The 22,869-nt window shown below is 44.6% G+C and overlaps 1 protein-coding gene across 2 annotated transcripts in view; it reads left to right on the top strand.

The window, feature by feature from the left end:
* The window catches only part of SLCO3A1 (solute carrier organic anion transporter family member 3A1), a 296,702-nt gene that overhangs the window by 73,113 nt on the left and 200,720 nt on the right, over positions 1–22,869 (top strand). For both annotated transcript variants that reach the window (XM_037832968.1, XM_037832967.1), the window contains exon 2: positions 4,658–5,123. In XM_037832968.1, the coding sequence (XP_037688896.1) occupies positions 4,658–5,123 (466 nt within the window). The remainder of the gene's footprint in view (positions 1–4,657; positions 5,124–22,869) is intronic.

The raw sequence follows: 22,869 nt of genomic DNA, 5'->3' as shown, positions 1-22,869 counted from the left end.
GAGTGGGTTTATTTGGATTTATTCTATTTGGAGTTTGCTGAGCATTTATGATTTGTGTATTTATGTTGTTTAGAAGATTTGGGAAGTTCTCCCCAACAATTTCTTTGAATACTCTTCCTAGACATTTACCCTTTTCTTCCCCTTCTGGGACACCAATGAGTCTTATATTCGGACGTTTCATATTATCTATCATATCCCTGAGGTCCATTTCGATTTTTTCAGTTTTTTTCCCCATTCTTTCTTTTATGGTTTCATTTTCCATTCTGTCATCTTCCAGGTCACTGATTCGTTGTTCAGCTTCCTCTAGTCTTGTACTATGAGTGTCCAGGATCTTTTTAATTTGGTCAACAGTTTCTTTAATTTCCATAAGATCATCCATTTTTTTATTTAGTCTTGCAATGTCTTCTTTATGCTCTTCTAGGGTCTTCTTGATTTCCTTCGTATCCCGTAGTATGGTCTCATTGTTCATCTTTAGTTCTTTGAGTAGCTGCTCTAGGTGCTGTGTCTCTTCTGATCTTTTGATTTGGGTGCTTGGGCTTGGGTTATCCATATCATCTGGTTTTTTCATATGCTTTATAATTTTCTGTTGTTTTTGGCCTCGTGGCATTTGCTGAACTTGATAGGGTTCTTTTAGGATTTGTAGACCAATTGAAGTCCTTATCTCTAATTTATCAGATCTACAGCTTCGTGGGGTACACTTTCTCTAACTAACCAGCAGGTGGCGTCCACGAGCCACCTGTTCTCCACAAGCCAGTTCTCCCCTGCTTAGCCTTTTTGGTGAGTGGGGGAGTGAGTCTTGTGGGGTCCAATTGGTGTACCAAGCTTGCGTGTGTAGTTGGTGTTGCCTGCCCTGTATATGGGGCGTGTTTCTGGGCAGTCAGGGAGGGGGGGGTGGCCCTAACAATCAAATCTCCCTGGTGATCCTAGAGTTTTAAAGCTGCTGCAATAGTCTAATCCTTCAGTTCAGTCCTGCCACAGTTTGTCTCTGCCACTGACCCACAAGTCCTTGGTATTGGCGTATGGCTCCTGAGACTTGCAAGTGGGCCCCTCTTCCAGGCCGTGCACCCCGGGTCCTCTGTTGAGGGATGACTGTGCTATGTCACAGGTGAGTGCCGTCTCCCCAGGGCGGTTCTGGGCTGCTGGGCTGTGTAGGGAGGCTCCCAGTCTGCTGAAATGATGCCTGAATGGGGCTTTGTTAATTCATACTGCTCCACCTTCCCAACTCTGGGACAATCAGCTGAGGTTGCAGGGAAGGCTAATGTCCATGCCCAGTTTTGTGGTGTGTGCCTGTTATTTGAAGCACTTCCGTCACACTGGGTTGTGTGGGGCAGCTCTGGGCTATGGGGCTGGCGATGGGCAGGAGTGTTTCCTGTCCACCAGGATGATGGCTGTGAGCGGACACCCCCCTTTTCTTGGGAAGTTGTGGTGTTTAGTGAATTTTCTCAGCCACTGGATTATTGCGTTTTGTCTCAGAGCTCTCCTAGTTCTGCTCTTGACTTGACCTGCCCAAATTGGAAGTCTTTGAAGCTTTCTGTATTGGGCTTCTTAGAGTAATTGTTTTAGAAAAAGAAAAAAGGATTAAAAAAAAAAAAAGGGCCTTCCTCGGAGATCTAATGGGTTATTGAAATGCTAAGAGACAAAGCAACCAGGGCCATTAAGGAAAGGTCCACAGGGCAGAGAGATCAGCTTTTCTTCGGAATTTGCATATGCGCCTCAGGGCCTGAGCTCTGCCCTTCCCCTTTCTATGTTCACCAGAACTCCAAAAATCCTCCGCTTTTATTTTGGAGTTTTTCGTGTTGTTTTTTTTCCATGCCTGTCTCCTCTCTGCTGGGCTGGCTGCTCTCAGATTCTCTGGTGTCTGGTCTCAGTCTATCTATGGTTGGAGTTTGGATCAGTAGAATGAGTTTCCGATAAGGGCTGCCACTGCAGTTCTCCCTTCTCCTTCCCGGAGCTGACAGCCCCTCCTCCCCCGGGACTGAGCCTGGCAGGGAGGGGCGCGGGTCCCCTGGCCGCAAAAACTTACAGATTTCGCTGATCTCAGCAGTTCCACGTTTTCATGAGTGTTGCATGAAGTATGCCCAAAGTCAGATTGCTCTGTGGTGTCCAGTCCACGCAGTTCCTGGCTTTCTACCTACTTTCCTGGAGGAGTAACTAAAACATACAGCTCACCAGTCCGCCATCTTCCCCCCTTCTCTTGATAATTACCTGCCAGCTCTTTTCTCTGCTGGCTCCTTTTCTTCCCTCTCCCACCAGCCATTTGCTACCCTCCCGCCATACCTGGTGTCACTCCTATGCTTTTAAAGCTTTCCATGTTCCCTGATGCCTCTGGTAATGATGGAATGATGATGGTAATGGTTATGGTAACCCTACCTGTCATCTGCTCATACCTGTCCTTTACTCCTGGAACCAGCCCTCTAGGCAGTACTCTTATTCCCATTTTACAGATGGGAAAGGTAAAGCAATGAGTGACTTACCCCAGATTGCATGGAGCCCTTGTGTCTCCCTCTGCTACACTGCCTCTCACTATGCTGCTCTCCTGCCGTTTATAGAAAGGCAGCTCTGTGCCAAAGGACTTTCCATACGTTATGTCTAATCTCCACTTCCATCCTGCCAGATAGGTGTTATTATTCCTATTTCAGAGAAATCGAGGGTTGGAGAGGTTAAATAACTTGACTGTGAGGACACACAGCTAATTCAGGAAATCATAGCAGGCATCCAAAGCAGGTTGTCCTCACTCCATGATCTGTGTTCTTTCCACTATACTGTGCTGGATTGTCTGAATTTCTTAAGGTCGCCTTTGTTGCTCCTGATAATCTGTCCCCAACCTGCCTCTCTAGATATTTTCTATTCCATCATGAAATCATACCACCCGACTTTTGCTCATGCTGTTCCCTTGGCCTGGAGTACCCTTCCCTGCCCAGGTTTCGGTCTCGTTTGGCTGTCAGATGTCCCATGACAAGGACTCTTGCCTTGCTCATAGCACAGTGCAGAGAAACTGTAAACAGCAGGAATCGGAAGCCATTCTCACCTTCTCCCAATGTACCCTCTTCTTGGCCCCCTAAGTGTGAGGTTTGCGTATTGAACATAGTATAATGTCTTTTTGCCTTATAGTAGGGTAACATGTCTACCTTCCCTGCTAGAGCTAGCATGTAGAAGGCAGGTGTTGATCCTCTTCCTCATTTTGTATATTTTTTGTCTGGGACATTGCCAGGCAAATAGCAAATAAATATTTCTTAAACAATTGGAGGGCAGACAAGGATAAAGTGATGGAGAAAAATCATAAAAATATTCCATCCAAGAGGCTTTGGCAGGGCAATAGTGCATAGAATACTCAGGGAATTATTAGCCTGAGGGCCTCTAGGGAAACCTACATTGTTTAAAATTTTCCAAAAGGAAGGGAAGAGAGCAACTAAGTCAGCCTAATGAGCTAATCTGGCTTGTCCATTTTGCCACTCAGAGTTTTGTTTTGTTTCTGTTTATTTACTTTCTTTAAGTATACTTTACTAACCTCCTGATTAAAAAACCCCTGGCTCCCATGGCCTTCCAGCCTGGACTTTATAAAAAGGATATAGTTGAGGGTGTGTGAAAGCTATGGATTTCAGGACTTCTACACAACTTCATGTGCCCTAAATGGGGGTAGTGTGAGGGGAGGGGGAAATAGTACTTCCTGAAGGATGGAAACATGCCAAGAAAAACTCCTTTGGTATGAGGAAAGTTAATTCTTTAACAGTTGAAATAGGGTTATAATACTAAATAAGTACCTGATTCTTTGGATTTAAATCAATTTGCACAAAGGTCTTTTTTGTGGTACTATATATTATAAACATAAATTTTGCCATTTAAACCGTTTTTAAGTGTACCATTCAGTGGCATTAATTACATTTACAACGTTGTGCTGTCAGCACCACCTTCCATTACTAAAACTTTTTCATCACCTAAAATAGAAACTCTGTGTCCATTGAGCAGTAATTCTCCACTGCCCCTTCTCCCCAGCCCCTGGTAATCTCTAATCTACTTTCTCTATGAATTTGCATTCTCTAGCTATTTCAGCTATTTCATACAATATTTGTTCTTTTGTGTCTCGCTTATTTCACACACCATGACGTCTTCGAGGTTCATCCATGTAGTGACATGTATCAGAACCTCATTCCTTTTTAAGAGTAATATTCTGTTTTGTGAATATACACATTTCATTTATCCATTCATCTGTCAGTGGACACTTGGGTTTCTTCCACCATTTGGCTATTTTGAATAATGCTGCCGTAAAAATTGTTTTAGAAATGCATGTTCATGTCCCTACTTTTAGTTCTTTTGGGTGTAGACTTAGGACGGGCATTGCCGGGTCAAATGGTAGCTCTATGTTTAACTTTTTGAGAAACCACCAAACACTTTTCCACAGGGGCTGACCCATTTTACATTTCCGCCAGCCATGTGGGAGAGTTCCAATTTCTCCACATCCTGGCCAACAGCCTTTTAAAAATAATAGCCTTTAGTGGCTGTGAAGTGGTATCTCATGGCGGTTGCCCAAGTTCCTCCTTGCATCTTGTAAAAATGTGGGTGGTGGGTCAGGGAACGGCCGGCTGCTCTGTGAGGCAGAAAGGAGCCTTCCTCCATGTCGACCTGAATTTGCTTTGCCATTTTGCTTTGCTCCCCCCAGGTCAGCGTCCTGACCACGCTGGAGCGGAGGTTCAACCTGCAGAGCGCCGACGTGGGCGTGATCGCCAGCAGCTTTGAGATCGGCAACCTGGCGCTCATCCTCTTCGTGAGCTACTTTGGGGCGCGCGGGCACCGGCCGCGCCTCATCGGCTGCGGCGGCATCGTCATGGCGCTGGGCGCGCTGCTGTCCGCGCTGCCCGAGTTCCTCACCCACCAGTACAAGTACGAGGCGGGCGAGATCCGGTGGGCGGCCGAGGGCCGCGACGTGTGTGCCGCCAACGGCTCGGGCGGCGACGAGGGGCCGGACCCCGATCTCATCTGCCGCAACCGGACGGCCACCAACATGATGTACTTGCTGCTCATTGGGGCCCAGGTGCTCCTGGGCATCGGTGCTACCCCTGTGCAGCCCCTGGGGGTCTCCTACATCGACGACCACGTGCGGAGGAAGGACTCCTCGCTCTACATAGGTAGGCGCGGTCTCGGTGCAGGCTCGGGGGAGGGTACTGCCTGGGTCCTGTGTGGGTGCGTGTTGTGGGTTGTGACCAGGTGTGTTGAGGAGGGGCAGGTGCGCCTGGGAACTTTCATTTCACCAGAGTCCTGGTTCTCAGACTCGGCTGCAGGTCTCCTGGATTCGGAAATTTACTGGTACCCGGGTTCTGGACTGGGAACATTCTGGTGTCATTGTCGGGGATGTGACCCCGGGTCATGGAGCTTTTTAACAGCTCCCCAGGTGATTCTAATAGGCAGCAAAATTTGAGATCCAGGGTGCCAGAGGATTTACAAGCTTGGAGTGGAGGGACATGGTCAAGAGGAATTGTATGTTTATCTGCTGTGTGTGTGTGTGTGTGTGTGTATGTGTATGTGTGTGTGTACATGGAGGTTTGGGTCATTTGGCATTGACAATCAAGATACACTTGGAGTTCCGCTTTGGAAACCCCAATTTTTAATAATCAAAATGTTCTCCTGGTCATTGTACAGAAGCGGAAGGTGAGAGGCCTGGGTGATGGCATTTCTCAGCGTTTGGTACCACTGAAAGTTGGTGACTTCTGGTAATGTTTTTTTATGGCCTTGAAACTGAATATTTAGGCAGAAAAAAAGATATGAGTGTGATTTTACAAATTATTTGGTGCTGTAACCATTTCTGATATTTTATCCTGGAAGGACAGAGGCCACTTGCCTCCTAAGTGACAAGTTGCACATGCAACAAAACGCAGCTTCAGTCTCTGCTTGTGGGGACTGTTGGACGGTCATTTGTAGGGGACGAGCTGGCCTGCAGAGCACCAGCCCCTGTTTTCCAAACGTAATTTTGCCTCCCACAAGCTGTTGGATTGTTTTGACACCTCCCTAGTCACCCAGTGCTCAGCTTTGAAAAAAGTTACCTCTACCTGGGGGAGCTTTGTGCTGGGCCTTCTGAAAGCAGTGTGCCTTAGGGTGTAAAGTTAATTATGATAGAGAGGTTTAGGTTAAAACAGAATTTAAAAAGAATTTGATGTAAAGCTTCCTATCTGCCAAATTCCCACCATCTGCTGCCTAATTTTTTTGGGATGGGAAGGTTTTGAAAGGTTAAACACCTGAATACTGAATTTCCTTTGTGACTGTCTGTCCAACTCTGGACTTTCATGCTGTTGTTGAACAAAATCTGTTGCGGACATATGTTTCAGCCCTCTGTGAACCAGGCTCTGGGTGGGAAAGGATGTGTCATCCGGGATGGTGACCTGTGAGCCTGGTTACGTCCTTTGTATAGAATGCAACGCAGAAGGGAAGATGGCTCAGGCCGTAGATGACTGGTCTTTTCCCCCACGTGATTCAGGGCTCCCATTATTGTGTCTGGAGAGGAGGGGTGAGAGGAGGAGTGGGTATAAGGAAATTATTGACATTCTGTTGCTTTCAAAGCTCGAGGGAAAGCCATTGCATGTGAGTCAGCTGAAGTACAGGACATGGGTTCTAGCATGCAACAGAAACGTCTCCCAAGGGCTTGATGGACCATGGGTCCCTGACTTGGCTGATAAAACCCAAGAACCCTGGGAGAGACGTTTTCTGATGATAGTAAACAACATGGTCATCACATCAGAGCACAGGGAAGGAAATGGGGTGTGAAAAGCTGAATTCGTGGCTCTGATGATACAATAAACTTGAATAATTTCTCCCTGAAATCCCCCCGGAAGTCATTCCAGTGCTAAATCACCTCTGCCTAGGGCTCCCTGTCTTGAGCAGCAGGTTCAGAATCCCTTTCCAAAGTCTCCCCTGATGAGCTGGGCTGCAGAATGTCCTCCCACCTGATGGGGCCTGGTTTGCACAAAGCTGGAGGATGAGGAGGCATTTTGGATTCATGGGTGGGAGTTGGAGGCATTGGCAGTGGGGCTGACCATTTGAGGCAAAGGTTTGTCTTGAATTGGGATGCCTCATCTGTGGAATTGGCAGTTAGCCTTAGGTAGGAAGAAAGTGTTTGCAAATTTCTGCTTAGATACCTTGTTTTCCACTATGATGGTAAGGAAACTGGCGAGAGAGCTTGGGGCAGTGCCTGTTTGCATGATGCCTGGAAGTCTTGGCAGTTCTGGTCCATTTGGCCAAATTCCCACATGGCTCTGGAGACGGCTGCTCCGAGGCTCTCGGTGCCACCTCTGCCTCTTGGAACTGGCTTCATGGATCTGTGTTTATAGGGAGCAGCAGAGAGCAAGCTTTCTGCACAGCTCAGCCCACAACAGGTGGCTTTTATTCCCATGCACAGTTTGAATTCTCCAGGAACAATTTAAGAAGACCATAGCCTATGCAGAGTGCGTAACTGGTCCATTCTTCTATCCTATAGGTCATGAAAAAGTGTTTATGATCATAACGAGAGTTCAGCATTTATCTCCTATAATAGGGTGTTAGTTCCTGGAGCCACTTAACTTTGCTTCAGGAAGTATTTGCGGGTGCCCCCGTGGGATCAGTATGAATTTATGGCCTCTATTCCTTCCAGAGAGAAGGAAAGTTCAAAGGGCCTGGCCCTGGCGGCTCGGGGTGATGCCGGTGCCGAGGGACCATGGCTGGTATCACATGCTCATCAAAGTGGAATTCCAAAGCTGGTCTAGGGAGGCTCACACCATCCCTTCTGGTCATAAGCCTAAAATGGGGGTGTGGATTGGCAATGGCAGGGGTTGTGAGTATTGTGCCTGTAAATCACAGGCTCACTTGCCAGTGGATCCTTTCATTTAGGTAGGAGGAGGGAAGGGGATATCACGTGCAGTGCTGCAGGTGCCACCTCCACGTCTGCGACTGGGTCAGAGACCCCAACACAGCTGGGGGGAAAGTGAAGCATTCTGACTTGAGTCAAGCTGAGTTTGTCCGCTGAAGTGGCTATTTGTTTTGGCCTCTTGTGGCCAGGCTGCTGCCAAACTCCTGGATTCCTCTATGGGCCATTCACAAGGGGCTTCCCTGGCTGTCACTGTTCTGCAGCCACTCCTTTCCAGCATGGGGAGGGGAGCCGAGGAAACTCATTACCGGGGAACAAAACCTCATGAATGGGACGTGGCCCTGCTGGCAGGCTGCCCCACAGTGTGGAGCTGAGCCTCATGGCACATGGCGCCTTTCCTCCTGAAGGGCCTGCACGGGCAGGGTGGCAGTGGAAGCCCTTTGATTTGGGGGCATGTCTTGGTCCAGGCATGCTGTTGGCTCCGTGTTGTGACCTTACGTTAGCCTCCTTAGCTGTCCTGTTTCTCCAAGCCCCAATCATGGCGGGTCATATTTGCTTTTTATGAAAGTAGAGGTAGAATGATTGAATGGACTCACTGTGTTCAGGTATTGCTACGTCAGTTGAGGAAGAGGAGGAGGAAAAAGATGAAGAGAGTGGTAAAGATTTTAAAATAAAATCTTTGCTTTTTTGGAGATAAAAAGTTTTTCACTGTCAACAGTTTTGGAAGCATAGGAAAAGAATAATTAGAGGATAGTTGCTCTTGACCTTCTGGTGTATATAATTCCAGCCTTTTTCTCTGCATTGATACGCTTTTCTCCAAAATGTGTTTATAATAAACAATGTCTTGTAAGGTCTTTTTTCTCTAAATACTTCATGAGCATTTCCCCATGTCATTGAATATTCTTCTGTGATGCAATTATTACTGTGTACGTAGTACATAATATTTTCTTATGGATATATACTATAATATTTGATGCCCTTTATTGTTGGATATAGGGTTTTTAATTTTTTCTGTTATAAACAAAGCAGACAGGTAAAACTGTGATTTCGAGGGGTTAACTTGTCCAGGATCATTTGGCCGGATGGGGTTGGGCTCAAACCCAGGTCTGTCTGACTCAGAGCGAAACTTGTTCCAGGTATGTCTGGGATCTGCTCACAAGGCTGGGATGGGGGGAGGTAGAGGGCTTATAGATGATCCTGGGGGTCACATGCTAGTCAGAGACATTACACAGGCAGCCTGGAGCCTTTGGAAAATCTTAGGCACTGGGAAAGTAGGAAGAGAGTAAAAGTGCTTCAAATCTCAAGGGAGGGGTGATGCTGTAAGTGGAAAGCAAGTATCTAAGCCAGGGTGGTGAGTTGGAAGTAGGAAGGAGAGAGAGAGGAGGGTCCCCGCCAGCAGTTCAGCTCAGGGCTCTGGCAAGAAGCTGTTCCCGTTTCATGGTGCTTGGGTAGAGATGGGTGCAGGCTAGAATTGAGGTTCCTTTCTGGGTGGGCTCAGCTGGTTTATTCCACTCTTCCTTAACCCTCTCTAGTGTGCAGACCCCACACCCTTGAAGGGCTGTTTCTTCCATTTTTGAATGATGATGGACATTAGGAAGTTGTCCTTACACTGAAATCTGTCTCCTTACAACATTCCACACCTTAGTTCTGGTTCGACCCTCTGGAACTACCCTGAAAAATTCTGACCCCTCATCCATATGTTGGCAGCTCCCCAGGTAGCAGCTCATCAGCCTCGTGGGTAGGGAGGGGATGCGTAGAGCTTGGCTCTTCTGTGCTAGACTTTTGTCCCATACTTGATGGGTTTCCCACTGTACTTCAGCTCTTGTTTCCCTTTTAGTGAGGGTTGTCAGGGGCTGGGCATGTGTGGGTCCCAGGGGGGTCGGTGCTGACTCTTGCCTCTTTTGTCCTAACTTTCATAAGGAGCTACATTACCATGTTTTGTTTTTCAAGGTCCCTGAGGAAAATTAGTTTTGTTTTAGCTTTTTATTTTGGGATAATTATAGAGGCACAAGATGATGCAAAATACAGGAAGTCCTACGTACCCTTCATTCAGTTTGCCACAAGGGAAACATCTTGCCTAACTATAGTACAGTATCAAAACCAGGAAATTAACATTGGTACCCTCCACAGAGCTTATTCACAATTCACCAGTTTTACATGTGTGTGTGTGTGTGTGTGTGTGTGTGTGTGTAGTTCTGTGCATCATATCACATGTGGAGGATCCAGTTTTAAAAATGCAGATTGGGAGTCAGTCCAGCTAATTTTGAGTCCTGCAAGTGGGTTTGGCAGACATACATGTACCTGCAACTCTAACATATACACAGATACACACACAAACACACACACAGACCTGCACACAGAGACACGCATACTCAGAGAAGGAGAATGAGAGAGAGATACCCATATACCCAGACAGAGACACACACAGAAAGACACATAGAGGGAGACACCGAGACAGGGAAGAAGGCCTGCCATTACTCCTGCAAATGGGGAGAAGGGGAAGTGGCTAGGGGAAAGCCATTCTTTGAGGACGTCTTCCTGCGCAGGCCTTCTGTGTCATCAGGGACAACGGGGTCCTTGCAGCTTGGCCAAATGCACAGAGCAGTTGCTGCAAGTCGGCAGCACATGTTTTAGACAGGAATGTGTCATGTTTCCTTTGTTTATTACTGATACTGAAACCCAGTGGAGCCCTCCATGTTCCAGTTAATGATGCAAAGAGAATTATTCTCAGATTTCATCTGCCAAGTGTTTGTTTAGGTCAAAGGTCACAATAGCACCAGCCAGCAACCAAAGAGAACCAAATTTCTCTTCAGAGCACTGGGAGCAATGAATTATTTTGCTTCTGATGAGTTTTTTTTCTTTTTTTTTAACTTGACATTGGGTAAAATGTGTTTTAACTCTCCAAAGAGTGTGGGTTGGGTATGAATCAAATACCCCGACTGCAGTTCATCTGAAAAAATAATTAAAAAGATATTCCTCCTGGGAGCAAGCCTAGCTCATTATATTCTTGCAACTTCATTGATATCTAAGTTTCCCTCATTAATTTTCTGTTTCTAAAATAAATGACACTGTAAAACTGGTCGATTTGTTTTGGCCATATTCCATTCCTTCTCCCCAGCTGCCCAGTCACATGCCATTTCCAGTGTGTTTTTAGCAACGAGCTAGGGAACATGCCTATGGCTCTTATCTGGTATTTCCATATTGCTTGGTGTTTTTCATTCATTTTCAGTCACTCATAATTCATGCCCCGTGGTGCATGGAATCACTGCCGGGCTCGCCACCTAGGTAACCTTGGACGAGAACCCCTAGCATGGGCTTTGGAGTCCGACCAGTCTTGAGATGGAAATTCTGGCCCCTCCGTGGATGTGCCTCCAGGGTCTTGGACCCAGTTCCAACTGCCCTGAGCCTATTTCCTCCACAGTAAAATGCCTGTCCCTCTGCACTAGTTACCATATACTTAGTGGGGCTCAGTAAATACTGTCCTGCTCATGTTTATTGTCATACCCTCTCCATTTCCACATGTGGAAACTGAGGCACAGAGAAATGACTGGCTTGTTCAAACACATCAGCAGGTTTCTTGACAAGTGTGGTTGGACCTCGATTTTCAGCCTGGGATGTGACCTATCTGGTAGAGCTGAGAATAACAGCCTCCTCAGTCCTGAATTAAACCAGGAGGGCTCTTCTTTTCTGCAGACTCCCTCCTGCAACTCATCTCAAAGTTCATCAAGTGCTAGCACTGCCCCAGGAAGCCAACGACTGCTTTGTATTAATTTGCGGGCACCATGGCATATGACCATTGCCCCAACATGATGCATGGGTTTGTTCTCTGAGATCCGGCCTTTGCTTCTTCATTTGGGAGGATATTGGTTGAGTTTTTTAAAATAATATATTCTCATTTTAGTAAAATTAGGAAAACCAAAATTATATTAAGAATTAATATAAGTAATCTGTAATCTAGGCACCTATACCTAATTACTGTCAATATTTAGGTCTACTTCAGTCCAGACTTTTTTCTTTGTATATATTTTTACTTAGTGAAAACCGTTATGATAAGTAAACCTGCCTTTTATCAGTTGACATATCAGAAAACTTTTTCTCTATCATGCTGGGTAGACATTTTAGCTAATTTCATGTTTTGCCACTCTAAACGTGTTGGAATCTCACTTGTTGGGCATCTAGGTAATGAATGTCTACATGACTTCAGCCTTGTCTAAAGTCGCTGAAAATTTGAAATCTCAGGTTAGTCTGCATAGATTTCAATGTGATCTGAAAATCAGCCATTTGGCCTTAATGTGACTTTCTCCAGAAGATAAATGAGTGAGACACATGAGCATCATGAAAACAGGTTTCAGGCTGAGAGTGGTGCCATCCTGTTTTGTATCCGCCTCCCACATCTTCTACTGGGGCGGGGGGTTTAGCAATCTTGAGTGCTGCAGGGTTAACAGCTGAGCAAAGCAGACTGGGTGGAGATGGGGGAATAGAGGGTCCTTGCCCCATCCTCACCCAGTTATTGCCCAGTAGGAACACAAAATCAGTCTTGCCAGATCATCTGAATTTTAAGAGGGACTAGAAACCCATATTTTTCAAGTGGCCTGAATTGACAACTCACTGAAGTCTTTTCCATACCTTCTGTGGGTCGGCATTGTGTAGGCTGGTTTGAACACACTGGGGGCCTGCCAATTGGGGCTTTTTGCTCCAGACCGTCCATTTCAGATTATAGTCACCTCTTGAGTAACAAATAAATAAAGCATGTAAGAAAGAGAGAAAAGAGGAAAGGACAGCTTTTGTACATTGTGGATGCCACTGCACGGACAGCAATGGCATCTGCTTTGGGTCCCCATGACACAGGCACTGGGTTTGAGAGAAGGGGACGGGTCTCAGGCACCGACACAGGATGCCATAGAGGGAGCAAGTGGACACCCATGGCCAAATGGGCCTCTCTGGGGTCTCTCTGACTGATGCCTTGCTACTGCCTCCTAAGAGTGGGAATGTAAGAATGGGAAAGAAATGAAAGTTTTTCAAGTTAACTATGGCTGGATGAAGAAAAAGGCAGTGTACAGTTCCCTGGAGATAGCATTGGAATGCTGAAGCCAATACCATTTTCAGCTGGTTGGGATCTACGGATGCTTAGAAAAAGCATCTTTGCAAAGGGACTTTAGAACACAGCATCAAAGTGTTATAGAAAAGATGCAGGACCAGAGAGGCCCGGGCTGAGGGAGAAGTTAGGTGGGAAGGACGAAGACACAAGCAGGGAGAATCTCATTATTTCTTTATCACCCTCCTCTTACTACACCTGTTTAGCAAAAGCAGACCCATTTTTTTTTTTTACCCCTTTCAACTGTACCACAGGTATTGTTCTTAAGTCAAAAAGAGTTTGAGATATTTTTCCATATAACTTGCATATTTTTTTTTCAGTTTATTTCTAGACTTATTTACTTCTTTCTGAGAGAGGATAATCTTGGAGTTCTTTTTTTTTTCCCTCTTTTTACCTATAAGAAGCCTTATGTTAGAGCAGATGGGGTGGAGGGTTTGGTTTCTGTAGAGGTCCTTGATTTGCTATTGTTCACTGTTTGCACTGGAATTTGAGGTTAATGTCCTTCCTACTCGGTGGGAAGTGAGTTCTTCATTGCTAGAGAATTCCTTAGTGTGAAAATGCCTCATATGAGCATCTCTATCTCTGTTGCGGATGTTTGCTTTTGTCTGTCCGGCTCCTCCTTTTTCTCTGGGAAAGTGCCTTTCCCCCATCCCAGCCCCATTCGGGGCTGCAGAAATGTTCATGTGATCCTGGGCTGGCCAGTGGAGACACAGAGAAGGGCTCTGCCTATAGTGATGGGCCCAGAGTGGACCTATCAGAGTCCACCATGAGATTTGAAAAATGGATCTTGAGAGAGGGAGGGCACCTTTGCTTCTAGAATTGCTAGCTTTCAGAGCTCTGAAAGCCCAGCGAGTCCAATGTCTATTTTTGCTGCCACATGCTGAGAACTTGCCTAGGGATGAAGACTGAACAAGGAAAGTAAACCAGGGCAGAGAGAGGGAGAGAGCGCTCCCTGGATCCAGCTGTGCCTGAAGCTAGCCTCTAGCTCTTAGAACCCCAGTTACTTGAGCAAGTAAGTTTTCCTTTACTATGTTTGCAGCTGACAGCATCCTGCCTGATGAGTCTTGAATGCCCTATCATGTCACGAGACTTGGGTTGGGTTGCTCTCCTCTTCAGGTTTGACCAAGCACCTTCAAACAGGGATAGAGTGAGTGTTCCTGTCCAAGGAAAATTATGTAAGATGGTTGCCTCTGATCAGAGCTCTTTTACAGTACCAAGATATTGACCATGAAACTCTGAAGAACACAGACCCTATTAATAAAATTAAAAAGAGGCATTAGGTTGAAAGTTCTGGGTTAGTTTTTCATTTCAACAGGAGCCCAGTGACCAAAGTAAGGCCCCTCTTTCTTCCTCCCCACCCAAATGAAACCAGAGCCTTTAAAATAACCTGTTGTAGGCTTTGTGCAAGAACAGTAAGTGTTTAATAGCAAATCGTTTGTGTGGGCAGGAGAGTGTTGACTGTGCTCAGTTTATTCAATGGTGCTGCTTATTGAATGGAAAAAAACATAACCAACCCTGGCTCTTTTACATGAACGTAATTGCCAAAGTTACCTTCACTCCCTCCTACGTATTGTCAGGAATAAATAAGCTATATGCCTCTGCTCCATTTCCCATCTTGGCTCTGCCATTTCATTCCTGCCAAGCCTAATGAATGTGTGTGTGTGTGTGTTTGTGTATGTGTGTGTGTGTGTGTGTGTGTTTTGTTTTACCCACATACAGATGGAATCTGAAGACACCAAAGCATTAGGCAGCTAATGGACACTGATACAAACTTAGGTGTAGTCATTAGAACTGGTTTTCAGGGATTTGACTTGAGAATGTCTGGAGTAATTATGGGCTACTTAACTAGGCTGTTTGAAACTGAGGGTCCATGGATGTGTTATGGGGGGCAGCCCACAATCTTCTAAAGTCACAAGAGAATTATGTGTATGTGTATTTTTGTGGATGACCCAATAAAGGTTAAAACCATGTAAACTTAGGGTCCTAATGTGGACAGACTTTAATGGCAGCCAACTCAGCTGAGATAGCTGAAATGAGATGAAAGGATGTAAGGAGTGACAGATGGCATTTGGGGACTGGAATCTTGTTCCCTGTTCGGCTCTTAACTCGATTTGCTCCCTGGAGAGCCCCCATACTTACAACAGGAAACATTTGAGCATTGCTCAGGCAACTGCTGGTGAAAAATCAGAACGCATCCTCAGTGGCTTTGGACACACTGGCTCAGCCCTCCTCTTCCTGTGCCTCCTCCACCTCCCAAAATTCATTTGGGGCTGAAATTTTCCATCCCTTCTTTGAGCCTAACCGTGGGTGTTTTGGGTAATATTCAGCAAATTTTCTGTGCCGCTTTGAACTGATCCACAGATAGGGAAAACAACGCTTTTTTTTTTTTTCTCTAAAAGAAAAATGTATTTAAAAATGCACTTGGATCATTAATAGAATCTGAACTCTCAAAGTCAAAGCTTTCCATTTGTTCTTACTAAGAGAAATTCTCTTGGGGCAATTAAAAAAAGAAGAACAGGGAACCAAAAAATCATGAGCTGGGCAAACTTTTTACTGTAGTTCAAGGGGACTTGAGAGATAGTTGCAGCATTTTAGAAAGTCCCTGTCTTTACCAATCACCATTCCCTCCTCTTTCGGGTGTGTGGGGTGGAGGGGCTCTTGGGGTTGAGCTCACCCTGATCTCTCTCCAAGGAGAGACACTTTTCTGTCCTTTTCTCTGTAATGTTCTAAATGGGTGTTGCAAATGGTTATGATTACCAACTGCCTCCCTTTCTCGGCAAGGCGTTATTGGCATAAGAACTTTCACATTTGCCCACCAGCCTTGTGGATTGTTAATGGCGTTTTCAAAGGAGATTTGGATTCCCAGCAAGAGGCCTCATTAACTCAGCAAGGATCTAATAGATTCTAAAATTGTGTATGGACACTTGGAACCCTTTGAAACCCAGTTGTGTCTGTTATTAGATTTAAATCTTTTCACCTTCCCTGGCCTCAGGCTGTACATTTGCAGCATGGGGGAAATGATTGTCTTGATCCAGCTAGATCTGTATTTATTTAAGTACAAGCCAATACCTAATACTCTGGTGCTAAAGAAAAGATTCAAAGACTGCTGGACAATGTAATAAAGAACAAAATGTCTCCCATATTGGTGCTTTTATTTTATTTTATTTTTTTTAATATTGGCCTCGTTACTGGTTGAGAGCAAGCATTTAATGGTAGGATTCATTACTGTCACAAAGAAAATTTAACAGCTCTCTGCTTATTTAGACAAGTGCACTAAGCACATGTGGGTTTGAATAATGACCATAATAACATTGAATATATTAGCTCCCATTTGTGGAGTCCCTATTATATGGCAAACACAGAGAATGGGCGCTTTGCATGTACTTTCTCACTCCCCCTCATAAAGCCCAGAGAGATAGGTATTGTTATTCTCAGTGTAGAGATAAAGAAAATGAAGATAAGGGGAAGTTCAACAACTTGTCCAGGCTCATAGCTAGTGGATGGAGAACTTGGATTACAGTCCTGGGCTCCATATGCCAAAGGCTGTATTGTTTCCACCGCATGTTTTTTTTTACCATAGATTATACCTTCCTCCTTCCCTAGATGCTATTATATACCCAACAGGATAATATAGGACCCAAGCATATTACACTGAATATGAAAACTGACAACCCAAACTACCTAATTGTTTATGCATCTCTTTTTTGGCATACTGAAGGCCCTGGGGGTGCTTGTCATTTTAGAAGTCAAGTATGAGATGGTGGAGGAGGTTCTGTAGGCAGGGAGAGGTCTGATGGGTATAGAGCGCTCAGGGCCAGGCCTCTCCTTGGGAATTTTTTTAGAACTCTCATCAAGTAAAAGTTTACTCCTAAAACAAAAAAACCATGTGAGTTATTTTCAAAGATTTCCCTGTAGTAAAGTGAGAGAAACTCACTCACCAGATGGTTGTGTTTACATTTCAGGCCTAGCAGTGTTTAATTGGTATACGTTCATTGCTGTTGTGCAACTCGGACTTGAGTTTTCTTTCTCTCAGGCTTGGCTAATTGGCTCGCTTTTTTGTGCAGGCCAGGGAGTGACTTCATAATCTCTTAAACCATACCTGGGACCAAAATGGTAAGAAAGTAGGGTGAGAAAGACTTCATTGATCATGGGTGAAGAAATGGGAGAGAGAAGTTAAAGAGATCAACAAACTACAATAATGTAACTCCCAAGAGCTTTCAACATGGTAAAATAATCAGCATTCCCAATTGTTCAGTTCTGTGAGGTTTTAAAGACCTCCATGAATGCCCGTGGCAGTGAACTGGGTTAGCAGAAGGAGGTGGTCACCCTGTGGGTCTAATAGGGCAAAGTCCTCCTCAAGACATCTGGAGGACATCATGTCCAAGTAGCTGAACACTTCAGGAAATCACCCTTTCCTGAAATCACTCAGAAAGATTTTTAGGTGGCCTTCAGACAAATGACCGTCTCCTACTGGTCTACCTGGGAGGAAGTGGAGAGAGGGGCCAGAGGGTAAAAACTGGGTGAGTGACGAGGTGTTTAATTTAGCAACATTGTTGGAAGCTTGGAAGACTGAGCTTATCCAGGTTACCTACTACCTATAGGCTTGTGATATCTCACAAGACATCTCTTGGGCATCCTCAGATATGTGAAGCTCAGAAAGTCCAAAATTCAGCTCCTTTATTTCCTCCCAAGTTTGCTTTCTCATCGACTCACATCATCCTTCCTCTCCCAATCCTGGGTTTAAACAACCTTCTCCCTTACTGATACTAATGTGTAGTAATATAGTGCATATATTAAGATAATGAAACTGTATTTTTAAGAGACTTTAAAATAACTTGAACACTTTTAACAGAGACATGTTAAATTTAGTTGTCTGCATTTCATTACATTCATTAGTTCATTCAACAGGCATTAATTACCATATGTCAGTCTCTGTATAAGGCACTGAGAATACATGGATGAATCAGCATAGCACCTGTCCGTAAGACAGTCAGAATGATAATAACATCAGCTTACATTTATTAAGCACTTATCATGTGCCAGAAACTGTGCTAAGTTCTTTACATATATTATTTTTGTTATTCTGGAAATATCCCTTTGGGTTAGGTTTTATTTTCTTCATTTGAGAGGAGGAAATCAGGACACAGAGAGGTCAAGTAACTTGTCCAGTAAGGGACAACATTGGGATTTGAGCTCAGGGGTTCTTTCTCCAAGGATTGTATTCCTGAATTCTCTGTTCTCGTGCTTCCCAGCAAACTATATAAGCCACTGTCATAAAAACCAAGAGTTTGAAACACAGAAAGGGCAAAATGAAACTTGAGGTTAATAGAAGCATGCATCTGCATTTGTATATAGGGAGTTGGGATATGTGGACCAAATGTGCTTAGGAATATTTTATAAGTGTGAATAATGACTCAAGTTCTTGCAGAGACATATGCTGTCTTCCAAATCCTAATTGCCTTTGGAGAAAAGAAACATTGGTCCCCATGGTCTCAAAGCAATGGCTTGTGTAAACCCCATTTTTTGTAAGTATCAAATGATGTTCCCTGAAATGATGCATCCATGCGCATTAAAGCGACTTTTCACTTAAGTCAGGCTGGAAGAAGAGGTGTCACAGCTTGTCTTCTGTGATAGCTCTGTCTCTGGATTTGTGACTTCTTCCATTGGTCACTAGCTTGCTGTGCAGCTCCTTATTGAGTCTGTGATTTGATTTTACGTTGCTTTAAGCTAAAAGCATAGCTGGTTAATATCTCATGAATGCTGTCAGAAGACACGAGACTCCTGGATCAGAGAACAAGGACTTTTATTACTCATGGACCAATAATCAGTGTGTTTGTGTCAGTTCCCCTTGCATCGTAAGTCCCACGGGGGTAAGGCAGAGGGCTCAGATGGATGTCTGCACACCCGAGTAAGTTGTGCTACAGGAGAGAAGTTCACTAAACTTGGGGAAGCTACTGCTTTTATAACGAGCAATAAGCAAGCCTATTCTTTGCCCTCAGAGGGATACATTTTCTCATCCCTTAAGATTGCTTTCTGCGAACAAAACCCTGAGACACAGCTGGATAGCGGCCAGGGCATTGCAACCTGTAGAGAACTGTCTCTACCAACACTTCTCTGTACCTGTCTTACTTATTTTAGAATAGAGTCAAGTGGGTGCCCCATACCCTTCTTTGCTCTTTAAGACATTTACCAATATTCCCTGACATACTCACTCCAGGTTTTGTAGTTCTCAGATTTGAGATATTGCAGAAATACCCAGTCAGATTTCATTTGAAGACCACCTTAACAAATTTTAAACGCTCTTCACACTGCAAACCTAGAGCTTTTCTCTTTCATTTGTGATGGGTATTTTAAAACCAGCCAGAGGGATGAGGTTGACAAGCCCTGTTTCTCTTGCAAAAGATTTTTATAATTCTCTAAATCACTGTCTTCCCTAAGATCCTAGTTATTAAATTTACGTTTTTGTAGTAACACATTGAGCAATACTCTCTTCAGAGGCAGCTCTCTTTAACCTTTTGGCATTCTCAATGAATTTTCCGATTGGATTTCTTATGTTAAGTAGGAAATTTTAAGGGACAAAGTATTTGATGGTGAAAAGTGGCCTTTTAAGTTGGAAGGAGGAAAAGGCAGCAAAATGGCCATCTGTTAGTGTGGTGTAGCTCTGCTCCACTGGAAAAAAATGGGAGCTGTGGATCAAAGGGATGGATCAGATCCTGGATTAGGGGAAGAAGTTCAGGACAAAAAGGGCACATAGCCACTTATCTTAACATCTGTCCCAGTCCTCTTAGCTATTAAGATGAGGTCTGTTTAATTCAACCAAACTGATTATTAAAAGTGTAATCTACCAGATGGAGTAAGCATCAGCTTTTTCTCGCTTATGAATTTCAGTGAAAAGTGGTGGACTCTGAGTGCTAAAAGAGGGCATTTTTCATGGGTGGCTAGTGTATGGCAGAGTGAAAGGGCTTACTACTTCCTTCCTGGTGAGTTCTAGAAGTGTTACATGTGACTGTACAGAGTATGTTGCTGAAGAGATATTGTTGTCTCTACTTTGCCATCCTTTTGAAGGCTCTTTGGGCCCATTCTTGGAGCATTTTTGGGTTGAACCAGGCATGGTGGGGTCATTTGGCACCTTAAGACTTTGAGGGAGACTACAATGAGCCTTGGGAACAAAAGATAAAATATAAGACCTACTTATTAAGGTTTTCACAGCTCTTGATGGAGGGAGTACTGTGTAAGGCCTTGTTAGTATGAAAACCACTGAGCAAGGAATCACAGTGAGGCGTGATTGAAGGTGAGGGCTCTGGAGCCCACCTGCCTGATGTGGTCCCAGCCTCTCATCACTTACTAGCTCTAGGCCTCAGTTTCCTCATATATGCAATAGTCATGATAATTGTATTTCTCTTATTAGAGGTGCAGAGAATAGTATAGGAAGTGACATGAGCATGTACCAGTACTGGCCCATAGTAAGTGATAGTGTATTATTATTATCATCATCATCATCATCATCATCATCATCATTAAGTAGGAGAGAGAGATGTTAGTGTAAGCCCAATCTACTGACCCAAGAACAGTTCTAGATTTAAGCAATAGTGGATTTATTTTTCTAAACATGTGTCACTATGGTCTGTAGCTAGCCACATGTGGCTATTTAAATTAAATTAATTAAACAAAATAAAATTTTTAAAAAATGCAGCTCCTCAGTTGCGCTACCTAAATTTTCAGATGTGAGAGCCACTTATGGTTTGTGGGCTACCATTTTGGAGAGTGCAGATTATACAACAGTTCTGTCATCGGAGAAAGCTCTTCTGGACAGCTCTGGAGGCATTTGATGGCATTCTAATGACTGAGCATGCATTTCTGGATGTTTGCCACCTGGTGTCAGCTCCTTTTCTCTGCCCTCTTCTGCAGGAAAGAATGGTGCTCCTTTATAGGAGTAGACTGTTTCAGTGACTACAGGGTTAACAAAGATAATGAAGCTCTTGCAGATAATGTTGAGAGGTAAGGAGCTCCTTTCTCTGTCTGCTAGCCAGGAAGGTGCAGGAGAAGTGGTTGAGGTCCCTGGAGCCAGCTGCCTTGGCTGGAATGCCTTTGGCCTTCATAACCCACCAGGAATCACCCCCCATTCATAGAGGCTGCATTTCCTCCTTCGCTGCAGTCCCCAAGACATTCCTGAGCTCTAATATTCCAAATGATTTCCCCCATAGGCACCATATATCCCAATTGGGTTCCAAAGATGTGGTCACCAAGATTAAGGGACATTTTAGTCCTTTCCTTCGTTTGTTTATTATAGGTAATTAATATTGTCCAGGATCTGCATCTTGAATCTGCAAAGAAGAAAAATGAATCCTGCAAGGGGCTGGAGAGCGAGATACCTTCATCTCCCTTTCCTTTGGGTTTTGCCTCCCTGAGAAATGGGTAAAGGGTGTGAGCTGTGCATTTTGTAGCTGAGTAACTGGCTGTCTTCCCAGCTGACGATGTAAAAGGAAACCACCCATTTGCATTTGAATGTGTTTCGGCTCCTGTGGGCCCCTCAGGGATGGCATGATTAAGTACTGCAGTGCTCAGCTGTCATCTTTCTGCCTTACCTGTTGAGCATGTAGCGCGATGAACGTGTTTTCTCTGACTCTTTCTGTAGGTGCCAGGCCATGTGGGGAGCAAGTGCCTGGAGGAAGAAGCTGTGACTGCTCCTTGCTGTGGGAGCAGGTAGGGTCTCTGGGGAGAAGGGGGCTTGGAGCTGCATTTAAGAGGGCAAGATATGGGCAGGTAAATCAGTAGAAAGGGGAGAAGGGGAAGGGGCATGCCGGGTAGAACAGCTTGTGCAAAGTTTTAATTTGAGACAATGAGCAACGTATTAGATTAACTCCGCTACTTCCTATCTATGTGACCTGCGGTAAGTTACTTAACCTCGATTTTCACATCTGTGAAATGGGGATAATAATAATAGTACCTGTCTCATAGGGATGTTCTGAGGTAATAAAGTTAAAGCCCTCAGTGAAAATTAGCTGCTATCATTATTCTTTTTCTTCCTCATCCTATTATTTTTGTTGTTGAAAGAGAAATAGGCTTTTGGAGTTGAATTCAAATGCCAACTCTGCCACTGACCTTGGCAAGCCACTTCAGCTTCCTGGACTTTGGTTTCCTCATTGTTAAAGTGGGGATGATATTAACTGTGTCGTGGGACATCTCTGAAGTTGAAATGAGGTATGGTCTATAAAATCCCAGTACAAAACCAGGCATGTAGGAGGCGCTCAATAAATGTTCATTTCCTCTTCTCCTTCTCCCCCAAACAACTCTCCTGGTAGTCATTTGGCAAATTGTTCATTCCAAAACTGATGAGGGAGGCAGGGCAAGATGGCGGAGTGGTGAGGAGCAGAATTTCGTCTCTCCCCTAGAGCAGCTGGCAGTTACCCAAGAACTATATGAAACAGTGTTTTCGGGATCTCCAGTAACCAGTCACACATTGGACACAAGTTTGGAATTGGAGGAAAAGCTGAGATCGCAGCGAACATTGTAAGTTCCCCAGACCAGGGGTCTGGCGCCCCTCCCCACCCAGACCTCACAGACTGTCTTGCTGCGGGCTCCCTGAAAGGGGGGAAAAAAAAACCAAAAAACAGCAATCTGCTGAGGGCAAGAAGGGAGGCTCAACCCAGCCTCAACTGCAGAATTAATTAACAAATTAATTAACTAACTTTGGGAGCTGGGGTGCTAAAGAAGGGCTGGGCTCCGAGAAGTGGGGGCACGTAAAAGTGGGCACCCATTCCCAGACTCCAAAAAAGCCATTTTTTTTCCTCCTACATTTTGTCCCTTCTGGCTTCTCACTGAGAACTTATCTTTTTGCATTTCAGTAGCCCCCAGCAGGGGTGGAACTGAAGCGGTTGGAGAGTAATTATCAGACAATAGCCCAAAGCATATCTTTAAATGCTCTATTCTGACACTGACAAAACTT

Source organism: Choloepus didactylus, chromosome 4 (genome assembly GCF_015220235.1).
Source record: "Choloepus didactylus isolate mChoDid1 chromosome 4, mChoDid1.pri, whole genome shotgun sequence".
NCBI lineage: Eukaryota > Metazoa > Chordata > Mammalia > Pilosa > Megalonychidae > Choloepus > Choloepus didactylus.
The sequence above is the reverse complement of the archived record's forward strand: the minus strand, read 5'-3'. Positions and strand labels throughout refer to the sequence as shown.